This window comes from Pezoporus wallicus, unplaced genomic scaffold, assembly GCF_028554395.1.
Source record: "Pezoporus wallicus isolate ANWC-B61680 ecotype Strahan unplaced genomic scaffold, APGP_CSIRO_Pwel_v1 contig_7731, whole genome shotgun sequence".
In the NCBI taxonomy this organism is placed as follows: domain Eukaryota; kingdom Metazoa; phylum Chordata; class Aves; order Psittaciformes; family Psittacidae; genus Pezoporus; species Pezoporus wallicus.
Window position 1 is genome coordinate 678,953 of NW_026635361.1, and position 19,497 is coordinate 698,449.

A 19,497-nucleotide genomic window follows, 5' to 3' on the forward strand; every position below is an offset into this window, starting at 1 on the left:
GCTTCTGGGATGAATGGGAGCTGCTGCTTTGAGTGCTGTTCTGCTGAGAACCAGCTCTGTCCTGCTTGTTGCCAGATTCAATCTTTGGCCTGCATTAGTATATTTATAGAATCCCAGACTGGTTTGGGTTGGAAGGGACCTTAAAGCTCACCCAGCTCCAACCCCTGCCATGGGCAGGGACCCCTTCCACTAGAGCAGCTTGCTCCAAGCCCCTGTGTCCAACCTGGCCTTGAACACTGCCAGGGATGGGGCAGCCACAGCTTCTCTGGGCACCCTGTGCCAGCGCCTCAGCACCCTCCCAGGGAAGAGCTTCTGCCTAAGAGCTCATCTCAGTCTCCCCTCTGGCAGGTTCAAGCCATTCCCCATGGCCTGTCCCTACATCCCTTGTCCCAGGCCCCTCTCCAGGTTTCCTGCAGCCCCTTTAGGCACTGGAGCTGCTCTCAGGTCTCCCCTTCAGGAGCCTTCTCTTGTCCAGGCTGCCCCAGCCCAGCTCTCTCAGCCTGGCTCCAGAGCAGAGCTGCTCCAGTGCATCCCAGCATCTCCATGGCCTCCTCTGGACTCGCTCCATGAGTCCCTCCTCTTGTTTCCGAGTATGGTAACGGGGATCAGGCACTTCGTGTAGTTTTTATTTCTGCTTTCCTCGAAAAGCATCTTCCCTGATGTTGCCATTGTTGTGACTGTATGCGCTGCTTCCTGCTGTTTCTGTGCTGTGATTTGAAGATATTTAACCCAAGTTCGCTGTTACGATAGGTCAGAAATGAAATAATGGAAAGCCAGTTTGGGGCATGTATCTGACCACGTTTTCCTGCTTTGGGTGCTTACACACTTCCTGCTTGTCTTGTATTGCTGCATATTCTTGGACCAGCTTAAAGCTTGGCTGACCAGTCCCTGAGCAGCCTCACCTAACCAGACCCTGCTTGGAGCAGGTGGCCGAGGTGGTGAGCTCCCCAGGTCCCTTCCCCAAAGAACTACATCCACATTTGGGTTTGTGAAGTGTTATCAGAAGAAATCTTATTTTGGGCTGCAAGCTGCCAGCTAGTTTGATTCTGCTGTTAGAACAGGTTCAAGAGCTTTTTGCTGTATGAAGGCAAATGTTTCTTTAGTGAGAACACTTTAGATTTGGTTACAGTCTATGAATTGGAATAAATGTTAAGTCTGAATACTTTGTGTCTGTCTCTACTTAAAAGCTGTGTTCTGTAGCTCATACTTCAGCTCTCCCGAGTCAGGTGTAAGCCTCTTTGCATCTTAAACACTCAGGAGGCAGAGCCGAAGCCAAGGCTGCTATCGGCACAGGCTGCACAGGTTGTTGGAGCCATCTGTTCCATGTCTGGAAGTTGTGCAGTTGTCAGTGCTGAAGCAGGTATTGCTTGCTTTCCATGGAGCTGTTAGTTCCTTCTGGGGTTCTGCTGCCATAATTAGTCAAGTTAATATTCCATCAGGTCTGTCTATTTGTTTAACAGCTTAAAAATGCAGGTGCGTGAGTTGAGCTCTGATCTCTAATGCGATATGCAGGGTGCAGAGCCCCGTTCTGTGTTGATGCTGCTTGAGCTGATAAATTCTGCTTTGTATTAAGCAGAGAAAAAAACCCTTGACCCAGATCCTTTCAAATAGTCAAGCAGGAGCTGTCTGTGCATGCCGACACAGCGCAGCCAGCATGAGCTGGAGCAGAGCTTGCAGGCTGCATCCAGGTTTGGGCTCCCCATTATGTCACACAGGGAGCTAGGCCCTCCCCAGCATGGCCAGAGCTGAAGCATGTGCCTCTGGGGGGCTTGTTTGGCACCACCTGGCTCGGGTGAGGGTTGGACAGCCTGGCAGCCCACTGGTACCTGAGAGTGGGTATTGAGGAGCTGGAGCCAGGCTTCCACCGTGGTGCAGAAGGACAAGTGACAACAGCCTCAGTTGAAACCTTCATCAACAGTCTGATCCTGATGATTGTCTGTAGTGGCTGTAACGCAGGACCTGTGCTGGCTGTTCCAGTTTGGGCCTTCTGTAGGACGCAGAATGAATATGGAACTGTAGGGAGGCATCTCTCAGCTGAGTCTAAGGGGAAGTTGTGTGCTAAACCCAACTTTCAGTCAGCCAAATTGTGAAGTTTTACATACTTAGAGTGAGATGAGAACTTGTACAGTTATGGGGAAATTGGGATAAAAGGGGTATAAATAAATTCCTCCTTATGATGACCTATGAATTTGCTTTACTCAAGTATTTGACTACCTAAATAATCCAGTAATACCCATATCTATATGATAATCCAGCTAATATATGCAATATTTATATTTTCACTCCTGTGTAAGTTCCTTTTAAAGACACTTGCTTTCCCACTTTGAAATAAGCTGTATGTTAAATGAACAGATAAATCTGTTTTTTCCTTGCACCTCTTTATGACATTTGCAAAGCTAATAGTTGCAAATATTGTTGCTAATATATTTGCAGAGCTACAGTGTTAGGCCCTTTATTTTCTTCTGACAAAACTGCGCCAAGCAAAGCTCCAGTGTTTCATGGGAACTCGGGAGGTGAAGTTGGTAAACAAGCGAGATGAAAGCTTGTGTTTGCCTTCAGAACATGAAACAGGAAGGCTTTTCATTAATACCCATGCAGAAGAGACAAGAATCTGTGTAAAGCAGTTAAAACTGGTCTTTCACCTCATTTTACTGTACTTTCAACTGAGGTCAAATAGGGAAAGCTGTGGCAGGTAGACAATCTCCATTAACATCCCAGGGTTATAGTTGCTGGTCAAGTTAGACATACAACTCCACTGATTTCCGGGAAGTGTTGGAATGCCACTGTGACCCTAGTGCCTTCCTTCTCCCTTTTCCCTTGTAGAGCAGCGGAGATAACCAGACGCCACTCCCCTTGTGAAAGCGGAGCCATCAAGAATAGGGAGTTAGATGGAGACATTTGGGTATTTTAGCTTTCCTTGGCTTATGAAGAGCTCGCTCACAGCTTAGGAATCTGCTGTGGAGAAATGTCAACTGGGTAAAATAACATGACTGCAAAGTTGCAATAAAGCATTAGTGCAATTAGTTTCCTTCATAGATCTGTTTGGAATACAGATATGTTGTTAATAGTCCGCAGTTGCCATCCTGATGTATAGCTGTTTGATTTCATATATTAAAAAAGTAATAAAGAGCCCTCGTTTGCTCTACTCTGTGCATGTTTAGTGCCCTTGAAATAACGAAGCGGCAGTAAATAAGACCTGGATTTCATTTAATTTTTAATTCCAGATCATGTTTCAGATCATGATTCAGAGCAACCCTGTAGAGAGGGACCTGGGGGTGTTGGTCAATGAGAAAATGAACATGAGCCGGCTTCAGTGTGTGCTTGCAGCCCAGAAAGCAACCGTATCCTGGGCTGCATCCAAAGGAGCGTGACCAGCAGGTCGAAGGAGGTGATCCTGCCCCTCTGCTCTGCTCTCGTGAGACCTCACCTGGATCATTGTGTGCAGTTCTGGTGTCCTCAACATAAAAAGGACATGGAACTGTTGGAACAAGTCCAGAGGAGGCCACAAGGATGCTCAGGGGCTGGAGCACCTCCTGTATGAAGACAGGCTGAGGAAGTTGGGGCTGTTCAGCCTGGAGAAGAGAAGCTGCGTGGAGACCTCATAGCAGCCTTCCAGTATCTGAAGGGGGCTATAGGGATGCTGGGGAGGGACTCTTCATTAGGGACTGTAGTGACAGGGCAAGGGGTAATGGGTTAAGACTTAAACAGGGGAAGTTTAGATTGGATATAAGGAGGATGTTCTTTCCTGTGAGGGTGCTGAGGCACTGGAATGGGTTGCCCAGGGAGGTTGTGAATGCTCCATCCCTGGCAGTGTTCAAGACCAGGTTGGATTAGGCCTTGGGTGACATGGTTTAGTGTGAGGTGTCCCTGCCCATGGCAGGGGGGTTGGAACTGGATGATCTTAAGGTCCTTTCCAACCCAAACCTTTCCATGATTCTATGTTTGTGCCTTTCATAATAAAGGATCAGTAGCACCCATTTCTGTTGTGTGTTGGCTTGGTATGTGAAGGGAGGTTCATCTATAACAGCTCAGGTTTGCTATAGGGCAGCTTTGTCATAGCTCCCACTCCCTTCCCACCAGGGAGTATCTAGGCCAGCCACAGCCTTGCTCTGGTTTTCAATCATAACAGTGTTCTTGAAGCATTATTGATCTTGACTCAGCCAAATTGTATAACAGGCATTAAATGTTTCCAGGATCTATATGGAGAATTTGCAATAGAGAGGATGAAAAAAGTGTCTGGAACTTGTAAAGATGGTGTATTGTTGAGATGAGACAAATGGGCAGGTTTTATCTACTACATAGGGAAAAAAAATAATGGAACTTGAAGGAGTTGTTAGCTTGGTGATGTGTGTTTGGGTTGTTGCTAAAACTCTTGGTGAGCACTGATCTGTGATTGTGTAGCTTCTTCCCTTCTTGGCTGTAGTTAAAATGTTCTTCATTTGTGATTAGTTACCCTCTTTTTGTTAACATTGGAGCTGATCTCAATATCAGATGGGTTCAAACTGAAACAGGGGACGTTCAGGTTGGCTATAAGGGGGAAGCTGTTCCCTGTGAGGGTGCTGAGGCGCTGGCACAAGGTGCCCAGAGAAGCTGTGGCTGCCCCATCCCTGGCAGTGTTCAAGGCCAGGTTGGACACGGGCTTGGAGCAAGCTGCTCTAGTGGAAGGTGTCCCTGCCCGTGGCAGGGGTTGGAACTGGAGGAGCTTTAAGGTTCCTTCAACCCAAACTGGACAGGGATTCTATTATTTTAATTCCTGCATTTATCTCTACATTTATGTACAAGTTCTCCCTCTGCTGAGGTTCCCTGAAACCTGCCTCAGTGACATTCTGCTTTTGTAAAACATATCTTACAGACGTGATATGGCATGTTGATGGTACCGACGTGCTGTGTTTGGTTGATGTTTTTGATGTGTGGTTTTTAAATGCTTGTCCTGAAAACAAGTAACTGAGATTTGAGAAATACTCAGTTATCGAGGACAGTGGTAGGGGTGCATGGCTATAGGTGTCTATGTGTGTAGCTTGCATATAAAACTGTGTATGGATAACGTGTATGTGAAGCGTATAGGTACATGTAAATAGAAATTAAAAGTGGCTGGGGCAGGGGGTACATGATTTGGTGATCTCTCGCTTCAATTTCAGCAAGGTGCTTTATGCAGTCTTCTGGATGGGTTGTATGGGTATAGTATGGCTGGAAATGTTCGACTCAAAAAGGTCTTTACCAAAGATTGTATCTCTGGAAAATTCCTGTTCCTGGGGTGGTGCAGCAGTCCCCCACAGCCACAGACATAGGAAGTGCCTGTGCAGGGGGGTGGTGTGGCTGTTTCAGAGGTTTACCCCTTGTCGTTCTGTGCAGTGCTCTGCCCGAGCTGTATAGAGAAGTGAAAATGAAGCATTAATTGTGTGACAGAATCCAGGTGTTTTCTGCCTCCGTTCTCCACTTGATTGAAAGACAACTTCTTAAATCACGAGGTTCCTTCTTACATTTCTCCAGTGTAAGAATAACCTCCAAGGGGTCAAAACCAGGCAAATTTCTTATCTTTTCCTCGTGTGAAGTGCCTTGCTGGTTTTTCTGTCGCTCAGTTGATGTTGAGTGTCATTTTTCCCTGGAGAAATGAATTTAGCTGCAGCCACAGTAGCTTGTCCTCGGTGACCATCAGATGCTCTGCCCCAAAGCATTTTGTTTCCCTGGTTAGTACAGTGCTAGCAGGGTCTTAAACATGAACAGTCAACCCTCAGTTTAAAAAACAGAGGGATGGATGTGGTTAAAACCATGGAGAACTTAGGCTATGGAGAATCCAGGGAAGGTTTTACATAGTGTGCACTTAATGTGGATGCTCTCATGTGCCGCGGTCAGAGGAGATAAACCAGAGGCTTGTTTCCTCAGCCAGAACAAAAGTGGGCATCTCTTCAGGTTTTTACCTCTAGACTGTTCAGCTTTGATTCCGGGCTTTTCAGACCACAGGTACAGCAAACCGCTACACCCAATAGCAGATTTCAACAGGCAGCACTACTGATTATCTATCCTTTTCTCCAGTTCCCCGGTGCATTATTTCTCTTGGTGCTGGTGTAGCTGGAATGAGTGGCAGTTCTCTGTGCCACTTCAGGGCACGTGCTGCATCTCTGTCCTTTCTGTGTGAGTGATGATGTCTCTGTCACCTGGCTGCAAACCCTTCTGCTAAAGAAGGTCTCAACTTTGGACTCCCTAGTTGGTCAGCTTGCATTTACAAGAGTAGTGTCATGACTTAAACTTGTGAAGGTTCAGTTTTATTGCAGCTGAACTTACCCCTGTGGTGAACTCTGCCACACATGTTGAATTTTATGGGGTAGAAAAGCTAGTGTAAATCTTCTTAAAGGAAGATGCTTAAAACCAGTGCAGGGTGTTTCTGGTGGGGTTTGTTTCCTTTTTCGACTGATCTAATTTGTTTTACTAGTATCCTGAAAGATCAATAAAATCTTCATTTATACATTGCTAAGGTTATTATACTGTGTTATATTGTGGGTCAGTAGTGTGATTGGACCTTACAATAGTGGTTGCTTTACTAGTGTAGGAAGCCAGAGGAGTGAAAGGGGCTGTAGGATGAAAGAGTGTCCAGAATTAACCAATTGTCTTCACCTTTCAGCATTACTCCCTTGAATTAGGGACCCTTACATGCATTGCTGGAACTTACTGTTTCGCTCTCTGCCCTCCTTTCTTTCCTCTCCCCATCCTCCCCAAGCAGCTCAGAGGTAGCTGGTAGCATGTTGTCCATCAAGAGCTACCAAGCTGTGGAAGCCCCTCATTGCAAGCGGCAAGATGCTCAGAGGCTGAATTTGGGGCAGTTTTTGCAGCGTCTGTTCTGCTCTCAACTACTGCAACAAGACACTGAGTTAAAAGGATTCTTTTTGCTCTGATTTGATGCAGCTGTTCCTGTGTTTCCAGGTCCTCTCAGATAGTCCTTGCTTGATCTGACATTAAAGGTATTTGTTAAGAATTTGTTCCTCTTTCATGAAGCATGACAGAGGTCTCTCTCTTTAGAAGGACACTAGAAATGATGTTCAACAGCTCTGTTTGGTTCTTTTTGCATCTTTTTTTAAATGTTCAACTCTTTTTCACCTGAAGTTCCCTTAGAAACCAGGTTTCCTCTTTCCCTCCTCATGTATCTGCCTGTCTGCCATTTCTGACTGTTGCCTATGACTGGATACACCCCTGACTCCATAACAGCATTTCCCCTTGCCCTTCACACGTCTCCTACGAGCATCCTTTGTAATCTCAGTCACTGCCATGAAGCAGTGAATTGGGTGGGTGGGCTGGAGGAAAGGCACAGCATTGCAGCAGAGCTCCTGGCTCAGTCGAAGCACAGCTTTAAATGAATTTGCTGCATCGAAGATGTTCTCTTGGGTGCCCCATAACCCTGTTGGAGCCAGAGAAACAGCAGTGTTACTTTCCCCTTCCTGCAGAGCTCTTAGGTACTGCAGTGTGTTTACTGCTTGGAAAAAATGTAAGTAATTGTTTCAGCACAGAGCTCTTGTGATGTGTGGGGATTTCTGCCCTGTATTTACATTCTAGCCCGTTTTTGAAGTACCAGTCTGGCAAAAACCCTGACTGAGGCGAGGAACCTACTCCCTGTTTATCGGGGCTTGGTTTGCAAACCACCAGGGAATCTCCATTCCTTTATAGCTCCCATTACAGGGAGCTAAACGGCTCCTCTAGCCATGGCTTGGGCAAACCAGTTACTCGGGTCTGAGCACCAGGGTGAGCACTGGGTGATTTGATGGAAACCCAAACAGCATGTAACTGAGAGAGGATGGGGAAGGCTTTCCTAGGTGTTTAGCATCTTGCTTGCAGTGTGTGCGCTATGTATTTTGAGTCTTACAAATGGGGGTTTGGGGGGGTTTAACCCTTTGAAGCCACTGTTTGTTTTTCCTGTTGCCCGTATCTGAAGAGGTAAATGATGTGCCTGAGTGCCCAGAAGACTGGAACTGCAGGAAAGGAAACCCATTACTCCAGGAAAAAAACCTGGAAATTGCTCTTTCCTCGCTATAACAATGCAGTAGCTAACACATGGCACCTGTTTCTGTAGAAAAGTCAGAGTGCTATTGTTACCATGATGAACAGAAATGAATTTTCTTCCTTTTGTAGGTGTCTTTACAGTGCCCTCTAGTAATCTTTTGTAGAAATGCTGCATGTGCCTTTTCTCGGCCCAGTTTGACGAGTAATGGAGTTGGCCACTGGAAGAATTAAACAATAAACAAGTGAACTCTGGTCCCCTGTACCTGATGTGCTCTGTAACTGATGTGCATTCCAAAGGAAGCCCTGCTGCTGCTAACAAGTGCACATTGCTTGCTGTTCTTTTCAGAGGTGATCAGGACGAATGTGAAGACTATAAGCACTCTGAAGTCAGATCACTGTAAGAGTTACCAAGCTGACAGCTGTAAACTGGGGACTCTGGTAATGGGGTTTCACCAGGGTGGGGAAGTCACAAGCAAAGAAACTAATTTTATCTTTTTGCTTAAGGTCTGAGGAAGAAAACTGCAGGGGAATAAGGGGTGTAGAAAGCATTCCAGAATGGGCATATCCCCCCCATCTGGCATATTGTGTTGATTTAATCTGAAAGGTTTATCTTATTTTGATAGAAGTTCTGTGTAGAAGAGACCTCAGTGCCATGGGTTAATGGTGGCCTTGGCAGTGTTGGGGAATGGTTGGACTGGATGAGCTTAAAGGGCTTTTCCAGCCTGGCTGATTCCATGATTCTGAGTTTGTCACTGGGTGAAGGCTGTGTTAGGAGGCAGAGTGCATGCTGGGTTTTGTGGTGCTTGAGAATCATCACCCTAAAGCGTTGCAGCTCCACCTTAGATCATGTATTGTGCAACTAATGCCAGGAGATTTTGATTGCAGTAATTTCTGTGCCTGGAATTTAAGTAAAAATGTTTTTACCTCCTTATTCCAGCTCATTTCTGTCATTAATAGCAATAGAAAGGGGATACTGTGTGCAGGAAGGTGTTGTCTTTTGCATCAAGTAGAGCATGGTGTCATGGTTAAATCCTCTGCAAGCTTAAAGGGATGTGTCAGAGATTGGCTGTTTGACTAAAACCTGATAGTTTCTGAAATGAGATGGGGCTTTGGTAGTTCCACAGCAAAAGGGAAAAGTGGCTAAAATCCTTTAAGCCCTGCTTCTGAAATGGGTATGAAAAGAACTTTTGCCGTGCAGATATTCAGAGTAATTCCTTCGTTGGCTTAACTCAAATACATGGCATTAGGTGGTATCTTGCTTTTCCTTTGACTTATAAAAGCAAAATCTGTTTGAAAGGATGTTCCTTGCAAAAGTGAGGGGTTTGTGGGATTCATTTCCTCAATGTGAATTCTAGAAAACCCAGGGGTTGTTTTTAAGCAACCTGAAAGGCATCCAATTTTTTTGGTCTTAATGGTTATAAAGGATTTTCTTCCTCCTTGTGCATCAGGAGGGACAGGAAAGCCAACAGAATGTGATTTTGGAGCATGGCTGGTGGCTGTTTCTAGGTTTGAGTGTAGGTTCAAGTCAGATAAAGAAATCCTTGCAAGAAGGTAACTGTCTAACAGTGGGACTCTGGACCAGGCAAGGGAGGAGCATCTCCCTTCTAGGGATGTCCTTCCGGACAGGGTGCACAGGAGTACTGTGAGAAGTGGCGATAGTGGGTCATGCTGAAGGGGAAGCTGTTATACGAGGGCTTTGTGCCACCTTTGCCCCTGCAGTTTTCCAGGCTTCCTGGAACTCCAGCCCTGGAGTGCAGGGGTGCAAGGGCTGGGACTCAGCGTGGCGGCGTTTGTTAGCTGGCTGTTGAGGGGAGTCATCGTCACCCAGCTGTGGACAGTGAAGCGGCAGCACTGTAAATAGCAGTTGTTTCTGTGTGCTCAAAAGCCAGGTAAGACTTTCTGGCTCCCTTGAGGTGGTAGAAAGGCCGTGCAACTGAACACCAGGCACAAATGCATCTCCAAAGACATTTGAGATCCGAGATTACAATCTGTGTTTGGATTTTGCTGTTGATCATTATCTTGTTTTCCTTCCCATTATTTAATAATATATGAGGAGATGCTATCGCTTACAGCAGGAGTGGTTGGAGTGAATGCACGGATGCTCACTTGTCAGTGGTTTCCTGCAGGCAGACTCTATGCCATTTGGATCTGTTTTCCTTCTATTTCTTCATACTTTTTTTTAATGGGCTCTTTTATTTTTGTTTTTAATACGATTCTGTGCTTGAGGTCTGTCGGGAAGGTGGGTTCAGATTAAGCCAACGAGTTTGTTACTAACAGTGAAAGATAACTGGAAGTATCGACAAAGCTGAAAAAGCATCATTGCAAAATGTAGCTTGCTCTGCTTGAGTTTGTTCTTTACTTATTGACCGTGCTGTCTGAAAGGCAAGGATGCTCTAAGGGTATCAAAGGCAAAGCCTGTAACGTAGACAGAAATAATGTAATCCCTGTGGTGAGGATGAGTATCTTGACTTTGTTCTTGTTAGCACATGGTGTCACAAACCATCTCGGCTCGGTAACATTAAGCCATTAGAGGATGATATGCAAAAAATGCTTTGCCTTTTCACAACCGCATGTTTCTGGATGGCAGCCTTTGGAAAGCCACGGCAGCAAACCGACACAGTCCCTGTGCCTGGAAGCTCTGATCTGTGTGCTGGTGACGGGCTGCACGTAGGCCTGGTGGCGTTCAGATAGCTGCTCTTTACAGTGACTGTAAAGAATCATTTCTCTGAACTTCCCATTGTAGAGAGGAGAATGATTGAGGTACAAGTTTTCTGGTGCTATCCTGGGCTCTTAAGATTCCCTCAGCATTGTCTGCTTGGCCTGTATTGTAAGGTGGCACCTGCACACAGGATTGACAACTGAAGAGAGGAGGACAAAAGCATCCTGCTTTATGCTGCTTGCTTTCAGGGGAATTTGCTTGAACAAGCAGTTTTGTTCGTGTCTTTCTGCAGTGGAGAATTAGCCCTTTTCAGTAAAGGGGAAAGGGGCTCTGTACGGGTTATTTTCCCCATCACAAAGAACAGGATGTCTCTCCCTTACAGATCTCAGAACATGGCCCCTTTCTTTGTGGGCCAGGACAGATCTGAGGCACCACAGCCTTCCTCAGACATCATTGCTAGCCCACAGTGCTTAATGATGCTGGGGTGAAGATGAGCCATTCTTTTTGATGGATATCTTTGTTGCAGTGTATTAAATCATAAAAAGAGGAAATCTGTTTGTGCCGAAGACAAAGGAATCTACTGTCTGGGAAAGGCTAGATTTATACATGGCATAACTTATCTCGTAATGTTACATCACTTGCTCTCCCAGGTTCCACTGTCAGCCTACCATTGGAATTATTAACATACCAGCAGGATTTATATTGTACATCTGCAGTCAGGGGTAGCTCTGACACGTTCTCCTTGGTTTCTTGATGCTTAAGTGCAGTATCATTTTTGTCTTGTAATTCCTGGATTGTAGAGTCTTTGAAAAGAAAGAAATGAAATGGCATTTAGAGAATGCAGTGTAGAGAACTTAACCTTCCTTTTCCAGTCTGAGAGAACTTAGTTACCACCATGTATACCATTGAGCTCTGGATGTGCTTTATAAAATGTAAGATCTAAAGCTCTTTGGTTGATGTGTATTGTCATTAATGCACTTTAATTTGGTCAGGAGCTGTACATTTATGTTCCCTGTAAGGGAAAGGTGTAATATTAAGCAGAGAATGTATTTGTCTAAAGATTGGTTCTGCTGTGGCATATTGCACTATCAGACAGAAATTGTGCTTATTGGGTAGTGTCAAATGTTCCCAGTGCTGTCAGGGAAAGAGCAAACCCCCAACCTTCTAATCCTTACATTTTATTTAAAGATGGATGCAGGTACCAATTTGTCCGTGTAGACAACGGGCTCTGTAGTGCTGAATAGCTCAGCACAACCACAAACCAAGTTCATTGTGAGCTCTTGCTGGCAGCTTGCACGAACAGCGTTTGTAACATCTTCAATTAAACCACATTTGGCTAATTCTTGAAGACAGCTTTTATGATCTAGGCTAGGAAGGGCATGACATGGTGGTTTTAGGAGTACAAGGGCCATTGGAATGTTAATTAAATCCTGCTGAAAAGCCTTTCAGAAGTTGAATCCTGCAGCTGGGGACCTTGGATCTTTTATCATTGACTTGCAGTGAGGGGGCTTTCTAATAGTTCCTGCTGGTCTGATGAGGATTTTGTCAAATGCTTCCATTTCAAACATCAGTTTCAAGGGTGTTATATGTGTGTTCTCAAATTGCTTTGGAGTCTGACTTAAAAGGATGAGTGTCATCCCTCCCTCTTGACATGTCTTTCCTCAACATGTAAAAGTAATCTGTCTTCATCAAAGCCCTGTATGACTCCTTCCAGCGACTGAATCCTGTGTCCTGCTTGTCTAAGTCAGGTACTTTTGATGAAAGATGGGTTTGGTTGCCTTAATTCATCATCCTGTTTGGAAAATGTGGCTCTGAAATTTTACCTGTGCTGCATGTTTTCCTTCCGGATGGTTACTGCATTTGGTCCGTGTAAAATGGAATGCGGTTACCTTCCCGAAGTTAGGTGAAATCCGGTGTTAAATTCCTCTCCTGTGAATGCCGTTGGTGGTTGTTGTCGGGAAAACATTGCAGCCAAATAGTTTTGATGGCAAGAGTGGATTCAGATTGAATCTCTAGCCCTGGTAGTAGGGCAGTCTCCTGTCACATACTGCCCTGTGCCAGTGTCAGGTAACTTATATGGACTAAGTGGAACTGAGATGAGAGTGGTTTTGTCTGAAGGTACTTGCCTGAATGCCATAATTCTGCAGAGCTCGGGTCAGGCAGTTGTTAAAGCACACCTGTAAATGGTTTGATACCGGAAAGCTTGTGTCTTTCCGAAATGAAATGGATAACAAAGGGAGGCTTCTGCCCAAGTGGGCAGCCGCTTTGCATTTACTATGGCAGGCACTTCCTCACCTCAGCCTTGTGAAAGGTGTAGCACTGCCCAAAATGGGATGCAGCTAGCAGAACGTACAAAAAATGGATGTGATCCTTCTGTAGGCACGGTAGCTGTGGAAAGAAGGCTGAGGGAAGTCTTGGGTTTCTCTTTTTCCACTGAGGAATACCCCTCTTTGAAAACAGAGCTTTTGGAAAGCGTGACTGATGAGCTCTTTCCGCCTTACCTGCCTGCTGCAGCTGAAAGTGTTGTGTTAAACCTTCCTTCTTTTGGGTTTAAAAGCCTTTTTGTGGTCTTTGGGGAAACGTGTCAGGCAGATTCCTCTGAACTTTGCGCCCTCAGTGTCACATCTCAAACGTGCTATGTTTGGTCCTTCTGCGACCAAACGTTCAGTGAGGAGAGGTGCATGCTTGCAGTCCTTCATCCAGTACTGAGAGCAAAAGAGGTCAGCCAGGCTTGGCAAAGGACTAGAAGTACTTCACTGCTAAACACTTCCAGTTCAGGTCTGTGTGATGAGTTTTATGTTGGCTGCAACAGTGGCAGAACTGCTGGTTCATTTCAAGAGTTTGAGGAGAGAAAAGCTGCAAGGAGGACTGAAAGTCCCCTGTTATTTTAAATGAGAGGAGAGGAGGAGTTGGGGATGTATGAAAGTAGTCAGCTTGGCTGCAGTTCCTGCAGGGTGATGTGAGTAGGAGGGTAAATTGACAGGGAATTGTCAAGGAGATATTTTTCAGACCATTCTAATTTCCTTTGTTTAAATGGTTTCATACAAAGCCAGAACTCCCCTTATTCTTTCCTCAGCCACTGCCATCTCCTTACACTCTTGTGAGGAAATAGGGAAACGCGGCTTCATTGTAGGGTGGCTACGAAAAGGAATGGGTAAGTGTTGAAAGAAGTAGCAAAGACAATGGCAATGAAGGCTGCTTTGTATGGGGGTTTTGCTCTGGTGTGTCCTGAGTAAACTTCTGTCAATGCCTTTCACTCACAGCCTGCATGACAGTCAGCTCTATTTGTTAGAGTTTCACATGACTTAAAGCTGGAAGAGCAAGGACAACGCCAGAGTTCAAAACTGGTCTATGTTTTTGGAAGGAGGAGAAGTTTGGAGGAGCCAAGTGCAAGTTAATACACTGAGGAAGAGTAATCAGCTAGTCAGACATTACATGGAGAAGAAGAGGCTTTACAGCAGTTGCTGAGATCAGTGTCTAGGGATTACGGTAGTAGGATTACAGATCAGTGTGCTAGGTTTTCTACCTAGTGCCAGACTGGAAGTGCTAAGCCTAAAGAAAAATCCTTCTCTAGCCTTAAGTCCTCAAATACGTACAAGGCTTGGGAAAGATGAACAGCCTGCTCTCCATGCCCACAGTGGCAAAAAGAAGTGTGCCAGTATGGACTGAAATCAAGCCTATGTACACCCTCCACTCCCCAAAGGTAGAATCTTCCTCCACAAGATACACCCATTTTGTCCCAGATCATGCAGGGTCAGTTAGCATCCATTTTTTGTACGTTCTGCTAGCTGAACAATCAGTACGTTGATGGAGTGGGAGAAAGGACTTGTTGACCCAATATAGAAGTTTATTAAGGTCTTGTATGTACATAACCTTCCCTTGCTGAATCAGGGCTTAACAGTCTGAGCTCAGGTGGCTGCGTGTGTCTGCAGCCCGACAGCACTTCCCCAGAGTGCCCCTGCCTCCAAACGGAGCCTGTGGGCAAGTAGAAGGGTCTCAGTTCTAGTTCACCTTCCTTAAAGATGGATCATGGTTATTTACCAACCCTCTTACCTTTTTATCCACTGCTTTCTGTGCAGGAGCATGGTAGTGTCTGGAGTTGAAGCAGGCTATGCTATGTCTTCACAGTTCTTGGCAAGAGCTATTTTCATGCTGCCTCTGAAACCTGGCTGGGAATCTGCTTCCCATTCTTCCTGAAAGTCTCAATTCCCTTCTGTGCTGCTGTTTCTTGTGTGCGATCTCTTGACATCCTCTGCTCTACGCTCTGCAATAGTTCCTTGGACACCTTCTTACTTGCAGGGTAAGACCAGTCTGATCCCCTCCATTGGATTTGATCTGCTCTGATCTGCACCAAAGCCAGATGAGGCAAACCAGGAGCTGGCCTCCTCTTTTCAAGGATTTCCTGGGTTTTATTTGAAAAGCCAGAGGATAAGGGCAGAGAAAAACAAGACTCAGGAATGTGTTTTGTTCTGGTAGGGGCCTGGAAAAGGAAAACATGAAGCTTGTGAATGAAAGGGGGACAAGGTTGAGAGCTTGTGTAGAATGCTTCATCCTGAAAAACCCAGGGCCTGGAGAGCTGTAATTTGACTTTAAAAAGCACCTTTAGGTGTCTGGAGTGGTGGAGGAGGGTGATCCTCATGAACAGGTTGAAGTATTTTCATGCTGCTCATGACTCTAGTTTCTTTTCTGCCATTTGGTGTATTAGAGCTGAGCGTCGGGGAGTGTGACTGTAGAAAGCAAACGAGCACAGCAGCACCTAGAAATTCTGTGGCTGGGTTTGGGTGTTGTTGCTGTGTATGTCTGGGGCTTTTTTCCTGTGCTTTTTTATCCTTAGGAAAGACACAGTCTCAAGGATTTGCATACCAACATAGCAGGTCTCCAGCCTCAGACTGCTGCTGTCACTGGGGAAACTTCAGCCTTTCTATGCTTTATTCCCTTATTTCCTCTTTGGATTCTTGAAGGTAGAAGAGTATTTGAATGACAGAGCCAACAAAAGCAGACTTTATCTGTTGTTTCTTTCCCACCACCCCTGCGTTATCTGGAAGTTTGGTGAATTCTGAGCAGCAAAGACAATAGCGAGGCTCTGTGCAGGAGGCAGGAGTCCCTCTCGGGGGGGAAGCCAAAGCCTCTTTGGGGACGAGAGGCTTTCTGTGCAATCCAGTGATAGAGGCAGTCCTATCGCTCTGTTAATGAAGGCTGTTTCAGAAGGTGAAGCTGATTTATAACATGCAAGCAATTGAAGAAGCTCAAATGCTACCAGGACAGACTTCCTTTACAAGGAAAGGTCTCCTTCGTGTTTGTGCTTTTCCTAAGAAACCAGGCTTCATAATTATTCTGTGACTTGCTGAAACAAATCTGATTATACAGTAGATGTTCCTCTTCAAGGTGGTCGTGCCATACTTCAGTGTTTCGTTATTGACCTTACTGTGACAGATGAAGTAGTTTGGAGAGGCGTATTTTTCTGACCCTTTCTGAAAGGTTCAGTGTGTGTGGAGGAAGCTTCATTTTGTGTTTGGGAATATATTTTAACCCTTTTCAAACAATGCATTTCCCAAGCGCTGTGGTTTTGCCTTCAACTTATTAAAGTGCCCAAAAGGAAAACCATATTCTTAACTGGATCATGTATTGCTTACTGCCAGATCAAGTGGGAGAAGTGATGCTGGTGGCATCTTCTTCCTGGTCTCAACCCAGCCTGGGGCTTCAAAAGGCAGTTTAAAAACTTTTAGCCAAGTGGGGTTTGAGTGTGATGCTGCAGTCTGAGAGTACACTGGTAGGCACAGTGCTTGCAAAATATGCTTTATGCATGAGGGTTGTTGCTTAGTTGTTGTGTCTATGGAAAATGAGGATTTTCTAGGCCCTGCAAACAGACCTTGTAAGTTTGGCTGTGTGGTTTGTAAGTGTTCCCTTTGGTACTTGCCATAAAGAGAGGAGGAATCCTTGCAGCTCTGGGTTGAAGTGACTCCCTTCAAAAGCCCTATTAACCTTTTAGTCTGCTCACTGTCCTTCTTGGTTTGCTGACAGACAGCTGGTAGTGGCTCAATTTGTATTGCCACGATGCTTCTAGTACATCCCGCCTCTAGTCCTAGTGGAGGAAAGGTGGAGTTTGTCAGAGTACAGGTGGGAGTCTTGGTGTTAAAGACCCCATTTTCTCTCAACCTGATTTTATGTTATCTGGAAAACTCTTCTCTGGGCACATTACTCTTCTTTCTGTCCTCTGTGGATGATGAAGTTGAGACAAGCCAAAGTGATATTGACACATAATCTTTCTGCCTGACCAAATCCAGCAGATATACAGTAATTAAAATTCACTTCTGAATGCAAAGTAGATGTTAATTACAGAACTCCTTTGGGAATAGCTAAAATGGAAAAGTAATCATGCTTGTCCTGAGCTCCAGTAGAAATAAAGCACTGTTTTATGGCACTTGCGAGGCGTGTTGAGCTCAGAATTGGAAACACTTTAGGATTGAATTATTCCTAATGTTTCTTAATCTTCGTTATACAGAGCAAGTGACTGGGCTGGTGTGTTGTGGTACCCCCACCAGAAAAGGCCAAGCAAGGAGCCTTCATGTCGTTTGATATAAACGTGGTACTCAAGCACATATAATAGCTTGTGTGAGCTTCGACGAGGCAGACTGCTGGGTTGGTCAATGGATTGCTCAGGAGCTGCCATATGAGCAGCTGAATGTGTTAGAGATGAAAACCTCTTTAAGAGCCCATCGGTGTATATAGCCAAAGCAGAAAATCCTGTTGCATATAGATGAAGCCGTTCCTGGTATGTTCAGGAGACAGTATTGCGCATTGTGAGGTCTCGAAATGAGGCTGTTGAAAAGCCGCAGAGCACTAACCCCAACGTTGTGATCTGTGTTTTCCAGGCTCCCTCGTGAGAACCTTCACTCCTCTTTACTTCCTGGTGGAGCCGACGGACGTGCTGTCAGTCCGTGGAGCCTCTGTTGTAATGAACTGCTCAGCTTATTGTGAAACCGCCCCAAAAATCGAATGGAAGAAAGATGGGACTTTCCTAAACCTGGTGTCAGATGACCGGCGCCAGTTGCTGCCAGATGGATCTTTATTAATAAACAGTGTGGTGCATTCCAAGCATAATAAACCTGATGAAGGATATTATCAATGTGTGGCAACTGTGGAAAGCCTGGGGACCATTGTCAGCAGGACAGCAAAGCTCACTGTAGCAGGTGAGTCTCTCCCTCGTTGTGAAGTACCATGAACAGCATGATAATGTTGATGTGTGCTCTTCCCATGCAAAAAAGAGGCAGGTGCTTTCCAGGAAAGGAAAAGCTCCTTTTGTCAGTTATCAGTGAAACTGGGACCGTTTCTCTCCTTTTGGTAGCTGAAATTTGTCATGTGTTCTGTTCATCTGAGTGGTTTAATGTGTGGGTATTTCTCAGGAAATGCTGAAGATCAGGAAAACTGAGATGGGTGGATTAAAAAGAAGTGTCAGGAGCATGTAATCACAATCTAGATTTACTACAGCTTAGAAGGTTTAAAAGGAACAGGGATAAACACCCTTAAAAAATGACTTTCTCTGCCTGCTTTTAGGTTGACATTTATCTGCCCTCTGCCATGAAACATTTGGGAAGCTCCTAAAAGCTGGAGATGGGTACAGTGTCTGAGGAACTGGTGGAGAACGGAGGCAGGAGTGCTCGGGGGTTGTAGTTTTCTGTTGAGTCTCAGGTGTGTGATACTCAACAGGAAGTCTGGAAAGTAACAAACTTTTAGAGCTTTCCTGACAGAGGTTGAGGAACCCAAGTCATCACCTCACTTTGGGGTTTTGAGTGACCTTTAGACTAATAGCTTTTATTTAGGGGGTAGGAAGCAGCAGGTGACTGAAGTTTGCATATTAGAATAAAGACTGATTTGGGAAGTGATCTGTGTTCAGAATGTTGTTTCCTTCCGTCTCGGAGGTTGGAAGTGTCAGACTGTGTGTGTCTTACAAACGGTGTAGCTGGAAGAGACTTAGCATTTGTAAGAGTGAGACTTCAAAAAACAACTGGAAAAAAAGGCAGTGTAACTCCGAAAAAGCCCATGGAGCAATTTTCTTTTGTGTCTCTAATGATGTTTGCCAGCCTTTTTCAAACAGTGGGCTTTTTCTTTGCTTAATAAATGTCTGGAGGTAATGAATTCTTCCTGACTAGTGCTACAGCATCTCCCAGAGCTGCTGCTTGCTGTCATTTATATTCCAATGTTGTCTCCATTAAGTTAGCTTGCAGCATTGTTGTGGAACATCAGAAATGAAAAACTGGGGGGTTTTATACCTTAGGAGTGACTTTAGGAGTCTCTGAATGAGAAATACATTTCTGAGTTTCTTGGCAATGAGGACAATAAAAACAGTTCCCAGGCAATTACCACCTTCTTCCATCGCTGCTGTTGTGATTAATTGTGCTGCGTTCTACATGAGATCACTCAGCATCTTGCTTCTGTTACCATCCTGCTCTGCATGATCATTAGGTGAGGGTAATGGGGTTAAAAATGAAGGTAATCCAAAATGCCTTCAGAATTTCCAGTTCAGGTTTTTCTGTATTAATGTTGAAGACAGTATTTTAATTGATAGGTTTTAAAACAGTGGAGCCTTTTAGTGTTAAAACCAGCAGCAACATCGGTGCAATGCTGAGTTTTGTTTTCGCAATTTTCAGTAGAAATTTGACCATATCTAGTCTAACCAAAGCCAGTACAAATTTTTAGCACGTAAATTGTTGCCCCTTTATCTTATGTTGGCCTAATGGCAATATTAGGGGGTTACTGATGGATTCCACGCAATAAAAACTCTAATCTTGGTTGTTCAGAACTAGAGGAAGTGCTCTTGATGCATGTTCTGTGCTGCCTTGTGCCGTCCT

At 45.0% G+C, this 19,497-nt stretch overlaps 1 protein-coding gene across 9 annotated transcripts in view; it reads left to right on the forward strand.

Moving 5' to 3' along the window:
• Positions 1-19,497, forward strand: part of NEO1 (neogenin 1) — a 186,753-nt gene that overhangs the window by 41,932 nt on the left and 125,324 nt on the right. For all 9 annotated transcript variants that reach the window (XM_057421010.1, XM_057421075.1, XM_057421018.1 and 6 more), the window contains exon 2: positions 17,521-17,838. In XM_057421010.1, the coding sequence (XP_057276993.1) occupies positions 17,521-17,838 (318 nt within the window). The remainder of the gene's footprint in view (positions 1-17,520; positions 17,839-19,497) is intronic.